Below are 17107 nucleotides of genomic sequence, written 5' to 3' on the forward strand. Positions count from 1 at the left end.
GTAATTAGCATATACAGTAATTGGTGATTAATATACTTTGCAGGGAGGTAATGCAATTAGAGCCATACCTCTGGTTTGAGTGTTTCATAATATGTTCATATTATCTTGCTTGCAATAGTGCTCGCCAGATTGTAGTCCTTAAAACCAGAAATTAGTTACCTCTGGTTCCTTCAGCCATTTCTATGGGGAAAGAATGGGGATATGGGATAAACGCTGAAAATATGGTCTGAGGTTAACAGGCTTAGGAGATCTGATATTTTTGTTTCTGTGAGATAATATCAGTCAGTTAACATGACCTTTATGAATTATGAAGCCTTCATGTTTTGTTCTATGAGATAATATCAGTCAGTTAACGTGACCTTCATGAATTATGAAGCCTTCATGTTTTGTTCTATGAGATAATATCAGTCAGTTAGCGTGACCTTCATGAATTATGAAGCCTTCATGTTTGTTCTATGAGATGATATCAGTCAGTTAACATGACCTTTATGAATTATGAAGCCTTCATGTTTTGTTCTATGAGATAATATCAGTCAGTTAACATGGCCTTTATGAATTATGAAGCCTTTATCTGCATTAAGGACTTGTTTTTATTGCATACTGTAAATGCTTCAAATTTCACAAAAAGTACATTTTTAGCTGATGAAGATTATTTCATAGAACAAGCCTGTTTTTACCACATGCCTTATTTTTTACATTTTTCCAAAAACCCAATTATTTTCACCATAGGCTTGGCCAACAAGTTAGTTCCTACAAAAAAAAGACATTACTAGTGCTCTCTATTCCAACACATTGTTATGAATTTACTGTTTTGCCTGTTGCTTGCTTCTTTGTGTGTTTATTCCAATGTGTGTGAGTGTGTGAAGAAAAGATGACCAAATAACTTAGCAGTGCTTCTCTCACTTCACACTCTTGTTTCTGTCTCTCCACAGTGACTGTCTCCACCAGTATGTATTTTGATGGTCTGCTGGTGACCGGTCTCTACACGTCCACTCCGGTCCAGTCTGCTCCTATCCCTGCTCCTGCTGCCTTCGGCTTCGGTAAGTCAACCTATCAGTTCTGGACATCCTCAGTAACAATATGATAACCAACGAATGTCATCTACTATGAAGCTTAGACCTAAAATATGAACAATCAGCTGAATATTCCATAGTGGAGTATTAAATGATTTCCTTTCCTTGATCAGCAGTTACTGGCAAATCACTTCCCCCCTATGGTTACAGAACAATGCCTAAATTAATGAAAGGAAACCACTTTAGTGTATTAAGATCCCAGGTTCTCCCAGTTCCTCCTCCACAGGCCTCTGATCCCAGTCCAGACTCAGACTGCTCACAACCCAAAGAACACACACAGCGCATCAGACAGGCTATGATGGATGAGACTGGGGTTGAGTCTAGGGTTGATGTGGCCTGGGGTTGGGGTTGATACACTCTTGCTGTTTGATTGTAGAAAGAAGGGAACGGAGATCTGTCCATAGAGGGGGGAAATACCAGAGGTACTATATGTTCTGTTAAATGATGTGGGAAGAACTTTCTAAACCACAGGAGAAATTGGAACAATGGAAAATAGAGAAAGAGATCATACTGACTGACTATAGTATGACAAGTCATCCTCAGCTGGTGTACAGGTACACAAAAGGTCATGCAGGTTTTCTCAGGAACTGCTTTTGGAACATTCCAAAGAATGTTCCATCAGCGTTAGCCTTGGGCTTGAAGTTCAGTGAAAAAATGTAATGGCAGGATTCTGTGATGCAATAGCTGTATAGCTACCATTGGTGTTTACTGGGCATGGGTTTGACATTTTTTAGAAAAGGTCAAGGACTGAATTCTTGCTTACTTATTAATTCATCGTCTTTGTGCCTGCTGGCGCTTGAGGCTGAAATGATAGGACTCCAATTCTAACCATCTAAAGCCTGTTTTGCAGCCTAACTGAATTATAGGACTGAATTCACAGGAATCCCATGTACATAGTTAATCAATTTGGTCTAACAGAGAAACTCAGTTGTTAGAAATGTAACACAGTAAGGATAATGTAGTCTATGAGTTGAACTGAGAGGGTGCCTAAATTGAGATATCGGCGGATGAGAAGCCCAGTGTGCCAGGATGGAGGTCTCCTGTGGTCATAATGGACCCACACAGAGAGCAGGGCTCCAGTCCTAGAACTGTGCCCAAACTGTCCACTCTGTCTATTCCTCCGCCACTGGAGTTCTTTACAATTTGCAACCCTGATTTTGGGGAAGGCATCCAAGCTTTGGGCCTCCAACATTGTGTCACCTTTGCTTCATAGAGACTAATTGAGCTGTGACTCATTCATTTGAAGAATGTGTGGACAAACTGACAGACTGATGGGTAGCTGCCCATTCTGCCAGTCTCATCCTCTGCCGGAAAAGTTCAACAGTGGTAGTCACTAGACTATTCAGTCATCCACTCTAGTTTCAGCTGAAGAGCTCTACTGGGGCCAGAGTTGTCCAGCGTGCCGAAACGGCACCTCAAATTTTTGGGCAATTGTATTCCGGCTTCTCTGTAAAACAAAGTAGCCTATCACCGGCCCAGACTCACACACCAAGGCAAAGAAGGTTGATCAAAGCGGAATGAAGGCGGGATCTGCATTGAATAGCAATGGCTATTGGGAATTCATTTTCTGATTTGGCTTTGTTCAAGTTTATTTGCCACTAGTCTGTGAATCTGTGCGTGACAGTAGGCTGTCAGTTCGAGATTGTGCAGATTGAAAATGGGCCTGCTTGTATGTGCATGATGCGCTGTTGAAAGTTGTAAAATTAAGGTTTGTAAAGTCATGAAAAGGCATTTATTTCATAATTTTTGTAATGTATTTAATGAAGAAACACTTAAATATTAGCCTATCAATCAATGAAAAATTGACATATCAGCCATCATCAGAATGACCCTTCAGTGCGTGTCTGTGTGTGCTGCATGTATGCCAGTGCGAGTGGCCAGAGGAGAGAGAGCGTGACATTTCACCAGCAGGTAGAGTATAATGACAGACAGACTAACTAGATAAGATAGCCAATTCAAAACATAACTTGTAGCAGTTATCTTGTTACCTAAAACCTGTTGGGGCTAGGGGGCAGTATTTGCACGGCCGGATAAAAAAGCGTACCCGATTTAAACTGGTTACTACTCTTGCCCAGAAACGAGAATATGCATATAATTAGTAGATTTGGATGGAAAACACTCTAAAGTTTCTAAAACTGTTTGAATGGTGTCTGTGAGTATAACAGAACTCATATGGCAGGCCAAAACCTGAGAAGATTTGTTCTCCTTCTGTGGCATCTCTATCGAAAAAATAGCATCTCTGCTGTAACGTGACATTTTCTAAGGCTTCCATTGGCTCTCAGAAGGCGCCAGAAAGTGTAATGGGGTGTCTGCAGTCTCTGGGCTAAGTACAGCAGCTCTGTTTGTGAATGGTCAGGCTGGGAACAGTGACACTGGAGATGCGCGTTCATGAGAATTCTCAATTTTTTCTTTTAGCCTTTGAATGAATACAACGTCACCCGGTTGGAATATTATCGCTATTTTACGAGAAAATAGCATAAAAATTGATTTTAAACATGTTTGACATGCTTCGAAGTATGGTAATGGAATATTTTGCATTTATTCGTCACGAAATGCGCTCGCGCGTCACCATACGGATACTGACCTGAACGCACAAACAAAACAAAGGTATTTGAATATAACTATGGATTATTTGGAACCAAAACAACATTTGTTGTTGAAGTTGAAGTCCTGGGAGTGCATTCTGATGAAGAACAGCAAAGGTAATCCAATTGTTCTTATAGTAAATCTGAGTTTTGTGAGGGCCAAACTTGGTTGGTGTCAAATTAGCTAGCCGTGATGGCTGGGCTATGTACTCAGAATATTGCAAAATGTGCTTTCGCTGAAAAGTTATTTTAAAATCTGACACCGCGATTGCATAAAGAAGTTCTGTATCTATAATTCTTAAAATAATTGTTATGTATTTTGTGAACGTTAACCGTGAGTAATTTAGTAAATTCACCGGAAGTTTGCGGTGGGTATGCTAGTTCTGAACATCACATGCTAATGTAAAAAGCTGTTTTTTTTATATAAATATGAACTTGATTGAACAAAACATGCATGTATTGTATAACATAATGTCCTAGGAGTGTCATCTGATGAAGATCATCAAAGGTTAGTGCTGCATTTAGCTGTGGTTTTGGTTTTTGTGACATATATGCTTGCTTTGAAAATGGCTGTGTGATTATTTTTGGCAGGGTACTCTCCTGACATAATCTAATGTTATGCTTTCGCTGTAAAGCCTTTTTGAAATCGGACAATGTGGTTAGATTAACGAGAGTCTTGTCTTTAAAATGGTGTAAAATAGTCATATGTTTGAGAAATTGAAGTTATAGCATTTTTTAGGTATTTGTATTGTAATCAAGGAATGATTACATTATACAAGGCATAAGCGTAGGTTTCACAAAGGATTAACAAGCATTACAAAGCATTATTCTAGGCATGAAGATCCTAGAGTTACAAAGCAAAGCATGAACATAACAGACCTACAAGGGAAGCTTACAAGAGAAGCATTTCATCCAACCTTATTTCATGGGCCAGATAGAGGAGAAGAGAGAGAACAACAGATCTTCATTCCATTTATTACAGATCTGACTTGTTTCTATTCAAAATCAATTGTTGACCAATCCACAGACCAATCCACAGACCAAACGAAAGGTAATAATAACTCAATCCAATCGGATCGAACCAGCCAACGTCCATCTGTGTGTGATGACCTGAGGGGGTGGGCTGGGTGCAATAGAGAGAAGACAGCATTCCTGAGAGGACAATGACACAATAAAGTGTCATAAGAGTTCACTCTGAACTACAAAAAGTAATCACAGAGATCATACATCCATGTACTGAACCACATACACAGAGAAACACAGGTAGACACTAACACACAAACACAGAAATGCTTCCATTCCTATTTATATCACTCCCTCTGAAAAACAATACACCATGGCCACACTACATTCTCCATAAAATGAAAAAAGCTTTTGAGCCTGAACTTTTACTGGGTTGTAAGAACTCAACACCCACTCATTGTCAGATTCGCAAGAGTGTGACTGGGAGGCAGACGTGCCAGTTTGGGCGGGACTGTAGTGTGTGTCTAACTGTGACATTGCTTTCCGAGTCATTATACACACTCTGGGATCCTATATAGAATTGAATCACTTCTGTTTAATTTTTTGTGTGCGTGTGCATGCGTGTGTGCGTGCGTGCGTGTGTGTGTGTGTGTGTGCGTGCGTGCGTTTGAGTGACAGAGGTACCAGTTAGGGCAGACTGCAGTATGCCAATGCCATGGTTATATGGCATCTGGTTTGAGCCTTGTGTGTTTGAGTGACCGAGGTACCAGTTAGGGCAGACTGCAGTACGCCAATGCCATGGTTATATGGCCTCTGGTTTGAGCCTTGCGTGTGTGTGTGTGTGTGTGTGTGCATGTGTTTGAGTGACAGAGGTACCAGTTAGGGCAGACTGCAGTATGCCAATGCCATGGTTGTATGGCCTCTGGTTTGAGCCTTGTGTGTGTGACATGGGGTTAGCTTAGTGCTTGAAACTACAATCTGGGATTTATATTTCACCCAAACAGCAGCCCTGCCATTTAAACTGGGAGATTCGGCTGGAGAAATGTAAATTATAACTCAAATTTTTTTATAAAAATGCCTGTAAATATCCCATATTGTGCCTTTAACTCCTACTGTATGTAGAGCTGAGCTGAGGTCCAGGCTCTTGCGCTAGCCCATGGGTGGCTGGCTGACCACAGCACTTTATGGTGTAGTAATTAGCATGCTACGCTACCTCTGCTCTATGATTAGCTACATGGCGACATGCTGGAACAGAAAACAATGTTATGTTAGGCAGCCAGGCACCATTGACAGAGGTAACATAGTGTCAATTGACTGTGGTCTTTATTGAAGTTTAAGTGTAGTGTATTCACAGGACCCATAGTTTGTGCCGTACTGCAAGGAGAGACAACGTAGATAGACATAATGCAGTATGAAATGATTATTTATTTAATTTTTTACTATTTATTTTACAATGTGACAATATCTTGTTAGAGACATTTGTATTTTGTAGTTTTATACATTATATCATTGTCTGTGTGCTCATGTGTGTTCCTGTGCACGTCCACTTTTAGAACGGATGTCTTTCTTTACACACCTTCTTGCCAGAAAAGCAGCATGAGATTTAAACTGAGTGAGCTGCCTGATCATTTCAAGAATGTCCCTTCTTTTGACTTCCATTAAAAAGCCCTTTCTTTCAATTCCAAGGCTTTTGGTTCTAAAAGGGAACTCACACAGTTTATATTTGCCCTTTAAAATTGGCATCATCCTTAATTTGTTTGTGTGCATGCGTGCTTGTGTGAATTTATGCATGCGTGCTTGTGTAATTTATGTACAATTCACGCACACACACACACACACACAGACAGACAGACAGACAGACAGACAGACAGACAGACAGACAGACAGACAGACAGACAGACAGACAGACAGACAGACAGACAGAATTAGACAGAAGTGATTACATGATATAAAGGACCCCACAGTGTGTGTAATGACTCAAAGTTAGAGTTAGACTGGTTTGTAGCTGCACCACTAATGAATGCAAAATGTTTTGCAGATGCATCATCATTCAATGAAACAAAGAAAGCCTCTGTAATGTCACATCTTGTGTAATGCATTTGAAACCCAGGCAGGCAGGCTGGGAGGGAAAGGATTTTGTAAGGCTCTCTGCAGTCAACTGCTGATTAAGCAGGCAGATTGCTCAAGAATGACTTTGAAATTGGACGTCCATGTCCTGAGGACGTCGGGGAAGTCAAATTGGTGAAATCATGAGATTTTGTTGTTATCAAGAAATTGCTTTGCAAATGTCACAGAGACTGACAGAACATAGAGAGAGAGAGTGGTTAAAAGATGAGCATGAGGGTATAACAAGAAAGTGACTGATGAAAACCAGACAGCTAGAGGGAATTAGTGAGAGAAGCAGAGGAAAGAGTTAGGAGAGAGGGAATTTGTGAAAGATTAGAGAGAGGAGGAGAAAGAGGAGTGTTGCCAGAAGAAAAGAGGATGGGATGGGAGGGTAAGCAGCGTTCCATCATTCCCAGTGACAGTGTGTGTGATTGGTGTTGCCCAGCGATGCTGAGTCGGATGGAACATTCAGTCATTGATGAATGTCTCATCTCATTTGTCTCATTTGAAGCGCTCTGTTTATATTCTCCTTAATTTGCATGTCAGGAGGTATTTGTGGGGTGTGTTTGGTGCCTGAGAGAGAAGATCAGTCAAACACACACACACTGTGACAAAGTGCACCTCTTAACAGCCACTCCACACACACCCAGATTGAAAAATAAATAACTGATTAAAAATCACTCTGCACCTTGACCTGTGGTTGAGGGGTGACACACGCAGGCACTCTCGCTCTCTCTCCCTCTCTCTCGCGCACGCACAGGCACGCGCGTGCACACACACACACACACACACACACACACACACACACACACACACACACACACACACACACACACACACACACACACAGGGGCGAAAATCTGATGTCAACTTTGGAGGGGACAATTACATGACATTTTCTCAAGAGCAATTCCTGAGGGGGACACCAAAAGTAGTGCTGTAACACATAGCCTACATTGTAATAGGGTAAATGTATATTGAGGAACCAAAGAAATAAGGTGTTTGCCGTACTCCTAACTACCGGTACCCAAAACTACACAACTAATTACAACAGCAATACCATTGCCTTTAACAAATCTTAGTTCAGTCACCAGTGTAAGTTGAGAGTGGGGGTATCCATGGCATTTTCCAATTATGTTCCTATTTTACAAGTAAAACAAATTGAGAATTGAGTCTTTGCCAAACAAAGACTCAACAAACTTACCTGAGACTCCCTGTCTCTGCCAGTCTGTCCTTGCATATCTGTCCCCAACTCTGCTGTCTGTGTGCCATCTGTTGCCTGCTCTGCCTAATGACATCATTGTGAAACATTTCCATTAGAATTTCATTTCTTTCGTATGAACATTTTATCAACTAGTCTTTGAGATATTAGGCTACTAGGGTTCTTACTTTGCGTTTTGGTGTACTGAAAAATACTCTGATGTCCGTCTTTTATTTTTCTGCCATTTTTCTACCTGGCTGGCTGGCTACACACACACACAGTGTGTAAGTTATTTACAGTAGGAGATGGGCTTCTATCATCTTATCTTTTATCATTCTATTTGGGCTTCAATCTAAAAGGTAGCTAGCAAATGTGAAACGGATTAAAATGACAAGAGTTGCCAGCTGTATGAGTTCACCATTTACACAACATATGCTGCAACCTTTTGTAATTTTAATAGTTTGTTTCATATTGGCTGGCTTCCAAAAATAGCTGAATTTGCAAAGCTAGCGAGCACCAATTCCGTTTCAGTGGTGTTTGCTATAATCTTTGCTACCCGGGTTAAATAAAGGTGAAATAAAATAAATAAAAGTTCCCTTGTGACAATTTAGCTTTTGCAACGAGACCATTAAATATAATTAAGACAATGGTAGAAGAGAGTGTAGTTCTGTTCAGTTTGGACTCCAGTTTATCGCTAACCTTATCACAGGGACTTTGAAGCACTAACTTACATCATCTGCATGCTGATCTTGGAATAAATTGACGATAGCAAAGATTCCATCTTTGACGAGGCCACATAAATGGAATAGGTACTAGCTAGCTTAATAGCTAGCTGAATAGCTCTGCATATTCAGCTAGTGTGTGTGCGCGATTGACTGGATTAACCTCACGTCAGTTACGTTCATTGAGTGTCTTTCAGATAGTGGATACCACCCCTCTGTTACCTTGCCAACTAAGGAACTGGCAGTGGATCAAACCATTGTGAGGCAAAGGGTGGCGGGGTCGCAATCTTTTGAAACTTAAAAATGCGCTATTAAGTGTCTATAATCAGCACAATTGCTTTCATTGCGTATTATTAATATTATTTAAATTACATAGTTATGTTTCAGTGATATATTGGGGGGGACAAATCATATTTTTCCCAGGATGGGGGGGTCGTGTCCCCCCCGTCCCCCCCGGGATTTCCGCCCCTGCACACACACACACACACACAGACAAATCATAGTGAAGGATGAAGGTCAGTGTCAGGGCCCTCCTCTGCTGTAGAGTCAGATTGGATGTCAGTTAGCTGTCGGGGAGATGAGAGATGGCAACCCATCATGACACGCTACCTGGTGTGTTAGATGATAGATAGGTTCCATAGTGTCTTCTGTCCTTACAGTCGCAGGAAAGAGTGAGGGGGAGAGGTAGAGAGGAAGAGGTAGAGAGGAAGAGGTGAAGAGGTAGCGAGGGAGAGGTAGAGAGGGAGAGGTAGAGAGGGAGAGGTAGAGAGGGAGAGAGGTAGAGAGGGAAAGAGGTAGAGGGAGAGAGAGAGAAACACTGTGTCTGTATGCTTCTCCATGCTTCAATCAGAGAAAGATGGCAGGAGATGATGCTGAGAGAAAGTAGGGATAAAGAGAGAGGGAGTGGAAAGTAAACAGTGGATAGGTAGAGAGGAGGGGGGGTAGTGTGGGGTAAAGAGCAGTGGAGGGAGGGGAGGGAACTGGTTCCCATGGGGTTTGGTGCTGTCAGTCCCTGTGAGACTTCAAAAGCTCTGCTCTCTCTGTGATCAAGCTGCTACACGCACGCACACGCACGCATACACACACACACACACATATACATACATACTGTACATACACACAGATTCATACTCATACACACTCTCCCTGTGATCAGGCTGCTCCCTGACTCTGGGCTGACAGCACACTGACTGTGCCACTTAGAGAAGGATGAATGCACACACACACACACACACACACACACACACACACACACACACACACACACACACACACACACACCATTGACACACACACACACCATTGACAAACTGTAATGATTCCCTGTTGAAGGAAATCATTTGTTAGGGGATTTCAATACTGATGTCTGCAAAAATAATAGCCCAACCCACATGTATTTATGCACTTTTGTAGATCACTTGCTCTGACCCAAATGATAAAAAATCCCACCAGGATATGTGAAACAGTGCAAAGTACAAATGACTTAATATTGGTGTCTGATAAATCTAAAATATCGCAGAGTGGAGTAATAGTATATGGAATCAGTGATCATTTTGTTACATTTTGCACAAGGAAGATTTTTAAAGATATATTTAAGTGTCACAAAACCGTTAGAATCAGAGGACTCAAAAAATACTGTGTTGAAAAGTTTAGAGAGGAAGTGGGTAAAATTGACTGGTCACCTGTACTAGATAGTGTAGGGGTAGGCAGTGCCTGAGAAGTCTTTAAATGTAGATTCCTTAATGTGGTGAATGTGACGGGTCAGGGTAAAGCAGAGATCTAGCCCTTGGTTTAATCATGAGATTCTAGAATCTATCCAAGCAAGGAATAAGGCCTTTAAAAAATTTAAGAACTCTCAAGAGCAGCCGGATTTTGTCCTATATAAACGTCACAGAAATTAAGCACAGAGCAGGATGGATGAAGCTAAGAGGGGTTACTTTGCTGAGAAAATAATTGAGAACAAAAATTACCCTAAAAGCTTTGGAAATCATTTAAGGAACTATGCTGTAGTAGCACTACCAAAAACAAACTAAACAGTATTGGACTGAACATCAAAGGGGAGATGGTATATGAAAAAGCAGAGAATGCCTGTAAAACTTTGGGCTTCGAGGGTGTGGAGTCAGGCGCAGGAAGCAGAAAAATGTTTGGTACAATATGTAATTTAATAAGTACTGAAAACCGAGGAAATACGTCCAAACACAACAGGGCGAAACAATAACCCCGAAGTTCAAAATACATGTACCAAAACATACAAAGTGACGACACGTAACAAGCCCACACAAAGAACAGGTGGAGAGGCGGGCTTAAATAATAAAACAAATTACTAATGGGAAACAGGTGTAACTCATAAAGACATAACTAATAGAAAAACGAAAAAGGGATCGATGGCAGCTAGTAGGCCGGTGACGACGACCGCCGAGCGCCACCCGAACAGGGAGAGGAACCGCCCTCGGCAGTAGTCGTGACAATGCCAATGAATTCTACTCTTTTTTTACTTCTGTTGCCAGCAAGCTGGTTAGCCAGCTGCCCACCAGTTCTGGTTTGTATGGAAGCAACCAAGTCAATAAGTATTATGTAGAGTTAGGGGTTCAGCTAAACTCTTTTTCTTTTGCAAAGATAGCAACAGCCAAAATAGTCAGTATGCTGGCAGAGCTTAAATGTTCCTGCAAGGTTTCTGATAGATTCTTCTGAGCAAATCTCTTGTACCAGGTACCACTAGCAGCATTTTAGCTATAGACTGTTATACAAGCTCTCTAGTCTGTGTTTTAATAAATGTGCAATAAGAATAAAACACAATTATATAAGGGAGAAGTCGAAATTCACACAATTGTTACATGGAGGAAAATTGGGGAGGTCCATGCTTTTCAATTTCAGTCAAGGGGAGGGTTTAGTATATTTGATTTAGTTCAGGGGATGGAATTTGTAATTGATTACATTTTACATTGTTTGGTGTCTGAGAATTAGTTGCTTATTATACAGTGAACTCGGAAAATATTCAAACCCTTTCCCTTTTTCCACATTTTGTTACGTTACAGCCTTATTCTAAAATAGATAAAATAAAACATTTTCCTCATCAATCTACACACAATACCCCATAATGACAAAGCAAAAAACTGTTTTTAGAAATGTTTGCAAATGTAAAGCTGAAACAATTTACATTTACATTTACATTTAAGTCATTTAGCAGACTCTCTTATCCAGAGCGACTTACAAATTGGTGCATTCACCTTATGATATCCAGTGGAACAACCACTTTACAATAGTGCATCTAAATCTTTTAAGGGGGGGGGGTTAGAAGGATTACTTTATCCTATCCCAGGTATTCCTTAAAGAGGTGGGGTTTCAGGTGTCTCCGGAAGGTGGTGATTGACTCCGCTGTCCTGGCGTCGTAAGGGAGCTTGTTCCACCATTGGGGTGCCAGAGCAGCGAACAGTTTGGACTGGGCTGAGCGGGAACCGTGCTTCCTCAGAGGTAGGGGGGCCAGCAGGCCAGAGGTGGATGAACGCAGTGCCCTTGTTTGGGTGTAGGGCCTGATCAGAGCCTGAAGGTATGGAGGTGCCGTTCCCCTCACAGCTCCGTAGGCAAGCACCATGGTCTTGTAGCGGATGCGAGCTTCAACTGGAAGCCAGTGGAGAGAGCGGAGGAGCTAAATTTATTTACATAAGTATTCAGACCCCTTGCTAGAGTCTCAAAATTGAGTTCAGGTGCATCCTGTTTCCATTGATCATCCTTAAGATGTTTATACAACTTGATTGGAGTCCACCTGTGGTAAATTCAATTGATTGGACATGATTTGGACACACCTGTCTATATAAGGTCCCACAGTTGCCGTAGTTGACACTGCATGTCAGAGCAAAAACCAAGCCATGAGGTCAAAGGAATTGTCCGTAGTGCTCCAAGACAGGATTGTGTCGAGGCATACATCTGGGGACGAGTACCAAAATATTTCTGCAGCATTGAGGTCCCCAAAAACACAGTGGCCTCCATCATTCTTAAAAGTTTGGAACCACCAAATCTCTTTCTAAAGCTGACTGCCCGGCCAAACTGAGCAATCAGGGGAGAAGGGCCTTGGTCAGGGAGGTGACCAAGAACCCGATGGTCACTCTAACAGAGTTCCTCTGTGGAGATGGAAGAACCTTCCAGAAGGACAACCATCTCTGCTGCACTCCACCAATCAGACCTAAATGGTAGAGTGGCCAGACCAAAGCCACTCCTCTGTAAAAGGCACCTAAAGGGCTCTCAGACCATGAGAAACAAGATTTTCTGGTCTGATGAAATCAAGTTTAAACTCTTTGGCCTGAATGCCAAGCGTCACGTCTGGAGGAAACCTGAGCACCATCCATACAGTGGAGCATGGTGGTGGCAGCGTCATGCTGTGGGGATGTTTTTCAGCGGCAGGGACTGGGAGACTAGTCAGGATCGAGGGAAAGATGAACCAAGCAAGGTACAGAGAGATCCTCGATAAAAACCTGCTCCGGAGCGCTCAGGACCTCAGACTGTCTCTGAATGTCTTTGAGTGGTCCCGCCAGAGCCCGGACTTGAACCTGATCAAACATCTCTGGACAGACCTGAAAATAGCTGTGCCGCGACGCTCCCCATCTAACCTGATAGAGCTTGAGAGGATCTGCAGAGAGGAATGGGAGAAACTCCCCAAAAACAGGTGTGCCAAGCTGTGTCATACCTGAGAAGACTCGAGGCTGTAATCGCTGCTAAAGGTGCTTCAACAAAGCACGGAGTAAAGGGTCTGAATACTTATGTAAATGTGATATTTACTGGGAGGTTTGTAGAAATTTCTAAAAACCTGTTTTTGCTTTGTCATTATGGGGTGTTGTGTGTAGATTGATGCGGGGAAAAAGAACAATTAAATCCATTTTAGAATAAAGCTGTAATGTAACAAAATATGGAATAAGTTAAGGGGTCTGAATACTTTCTGAATGCACTGTATCTTGATGCGTGCCTGATGCTGCCCCTCATCCATGATTTTCTGCGGGGTACACAATATAAAGTGTGCTTATTGTGGTCTCAATCAAATTATTCATAGCCTAGGCTATACAAAGAGCATACTCTGAGAAGCACAGGGCAATGTTATATTTCTAAGAAAATGTACTAGCATACTGAGTTTTTGTGCTGCTGGGATGGTGTATAAAAAACTAGGCTACACTGCATTACACACTGCCAAGGAGAGGTTGTCCCTATCGTGAGCCCTGGCCTGCCCCGCTCTTGCTGATGTAAAATGAAATGGACCTGATTGTTTGAAGCGATCTACAGTATAACGATATTGAGTCCGCAGTGCTTTGTGATAGAAACAAGCTCTAAAATGTCTGGGAAAGACATGACTCCGATGCATATGAGATTTCTTTGGTTTGTCTCTGACATTAACAGGCTCTGCTAAAACCTTTTATAGCCAAGGAAACAAAACTTTGACTTTGCCTAATTAGAAATGTGTGATTGTGTCACTATCAATTTATTTTCAACAGGCTACTAAACAACATACTAACTCTAAATCTGTCCAGAGCAAGCCAAGCAACCAAAGAAGGAATGCAAATGAATGATTTAGGACTTATTATTATTATTATTTCAAGCCTGTCACTTAGCCTCCCTGGGCAAGGTGGGACGTTTGAGTCCCACCTAGTCAACAGCCGGTGGAATCGCGTGGCGCGAAATACAAATACCTCAAAAATGCTATAACTTCAATTTCTCAAACATATGACTATTTTACACTTTACACCGAAAGCAAAACATTACATTATGTCAGGAGAGTACCCTGCCAAAAATAATCACACACCCATTTTCAAAGCAAGCATATATGTCACAAAAACCAAAACCACAGCTAAATGCAGCACTAACCTTTGATGATCTTCATTAGATGACACTCCTAGGACATTATGTTATACAATACATGCATGTTTTGTTCAATCAAGTTCATATTTATATAAAAAAAACAGCTTTTTACATTAGCATGTGATGTTCAGAACTAGCATACCCACCGCAAACTTCCGGTGAATTTACTAAATTACTCACGATTAACGTTCACAAAATACATAACAATTATTTTAAGAATTATAGATACAGAACTCCTTTATGCAATCGCGGTGGCAGATTTTAAAATAGCTTTTCGGCGAAAGCACATTTTGCAATATTCTGAGTACATAGCCCGGCCATCACGGCTAGCTAATTTGACACCCATCAAGTTTGGCCCAAACTCAGATTTACTATAAGAACAATTGGATTACCTTTGCTGTTCTTCGTCAGAATGCACTCCCAGGGCTTCAACTTCAACAACAAATGTTGTTTTGGTTCCAAATAATCCATAGTTATACTCAAATACCTCCGTTTTCTTCGTGCGTTCAGGTCAGTATCCGAAGGGTGACGCGCGAGTGCATTTTATGACAAAAAATTTCAAAATATTCCATTACCGTACTTCGAAGCATGTCAAACGCTGTTTAAAATCAATTTTTATGCTATTTTTCTCATAAAATAGCGATAATATTCCAACCGGGTGACGTTGTATTCATTCAAAGGCTGAAAGAAAAATTTGTAGAATTCTCATGAACGCGCATCTCCAGTGTCACTGTTCCCATTCTGACCACTCACAAACAGAGCTGCTGTACTTAGCCCAGAGACTGCAGACACCCCATTACACTTTCTGGCGCCTTCTGAGAGCCAATGGAAGCCTTAGAAAATGTCACGTTACAGCAGAGATGCTGTTTTTTTGATAGAGATGCCACAGAAGGAGAACAAATTGTCGACAGGGCACTTCCTGTATGGAATCTTCTCAGGTTTTGGCCTGCCATATGAGTTATGTTATACTCACAGACGCCATTCAAACAGTTTTAGAAACGTTAGAGTGTTTTCTATCCAAATCTACTAATTATATGCATATTCTAGTTTCTGGGCAAGAGTAGTAACCAGTTTAAATCGGATACGTTTTTTATCCGGCCGTGCAAATACTGCCCCCTAGCCCCAACAGGTTAAGAAACAAATTGTGAAGCATTTGAGACATGCTACAGGCAGGAAGGAGCTTAACAGCAGTTCAACAACATGCCTATACATTTTGCATTTAGGCTGCATAAAATGAAATGTAAAAAAGAAAGTCTTTGAATGTGGCTTTGAATGTTTGCAACGCCAGCATGGTGTGTGCAACGCCAGGGTTGTGGGTTCGATTCCCACGGGGGCCAGTACAAATTCTTAAAAAAATTTTTTTTTTAAATGCATGAGATGTATGCATTCACTACTGTAAGTTGCTCTCGATAAGAGCGTCTGCTAAATGACAAAAAAAAGAGTAATTAAACAATAATGAAACATGTTGTATTATTATTAGGCGATACAGTCATTCTACACTGCCTTTCAATTCAATTTTAGAAACATGAGTTTGGCAAGTCTTTGGTTTGAGGATCATGTGGTGAGCTATGCATGCCCAGTTTTTTAATTTAGCCTAGCAGATGTTTTTTTATTCCCATACCCTAATCACAGTCAACACAAATCTATTTTGTTACAACAATATCATGGAATTAAATATAATAAATATAAAAATGACAGTTTCCCAAATTAAAAAAGTTATATGTGCATAATATGAACTAATTTGCGGAACTATCATTTTTATATTCTATAGGCCTACATAAAAAGAACTAACTTTTTCACTCATCATTATTTACAATAAATGTGACTCAAATGACACAGTACATGATTTACCATTAATTTCTAATGGGCACAAAATAATCTGAAACACAACCAAACAAACTTGTAGAGTCACAAGCTTTATGTAGTCATTGCGTGCTATGAATATGGGATCAAATATTAAACGTTTTACTAATGCACATATTAACTAAATATTAAACCTTTTACTAATACACATACAGTATAAGTGAATTTGTCCCAATACTTATAAAATAAAATGGGGGGACTATGTACAAAAAGTGCTGTAATTTCTAAATGGTTTACCCTCAAATTAAAGCTGACAATTTGCACTTTAACCTCTTTGTCATTGTATCATTTCAAATCGAATGTGCTAGAATACAGAGCATAAACAACAACAACAAATGTCACTGTCCCAATACTTTTGTATATCGTAAATCGCCCAAACAATCTAGATTTTATTTTTAGGCCATATCGCCCAGCCCTAGCTGTGTCCAAAGTCTCAGACTTTTTTCCAAGGGCTCTGATGACTCTTATTTCTGATGATGTCTGTCTGCCTGCGTGTGTGTATGTGCCTAGCACCATCACTTTGATTGCCACCTCTCCTCAGCTCTTGTGTGTGTGCCTTTCCTTGGGGTATGTGTGTGTAGGGCCTGGAGAGTCTGTGATGGTTCCACTGATAAATTCATTAGCACTGAAGATTGTCAAAAGAGGAGCGGGTTTTGTATAGGATGTGATTTGTGCTCTCTTTCGGAGACACACACAAACACACACACAGCATCGTTAGATCAGTGTTAGCTATCTGTAAAAATCTCTGTGTTG

At 41.0% G+C, this 17107-nt stretch overlaps 1 protein-coding gene across 2 annotated transcripts in view; it reads left to right on the plus strand.

Annotated features, from left to right (window-relative positions):
- The window catches only part of LOC115152436 (reelin), a 292154-nt gene that overhangs the window by 63982 nt on the left and 211065 nt on the right, over positions 1 to 17107 (plus strand). For both annotated transcript variants that reach the window (XM_029697314.1, XM_029697315.1), the window contains exon 2: positions 933 to 1040. In XM_029697314.1, the coding sequence (XP_029553174.1) occupies positions 933 to 1040 (108 nt within the window). The remainder of the gene's footprint in view (positions 1 to 932; positions 1041 to 17107) is intronic.

Source organism: Salmo trutta, chromosome 17 (assembly GCF_901001165.1).
Source record: "Salmo trutta chromosome 17, fSalTru1.1, whole genome shotgun sequence".
Lineage (NCBI taxonomy): Eukaryota > Metazoa > Chordata > Actinopteri > Salmoniformes > Salmonidae > Salmo > Salmo trutta.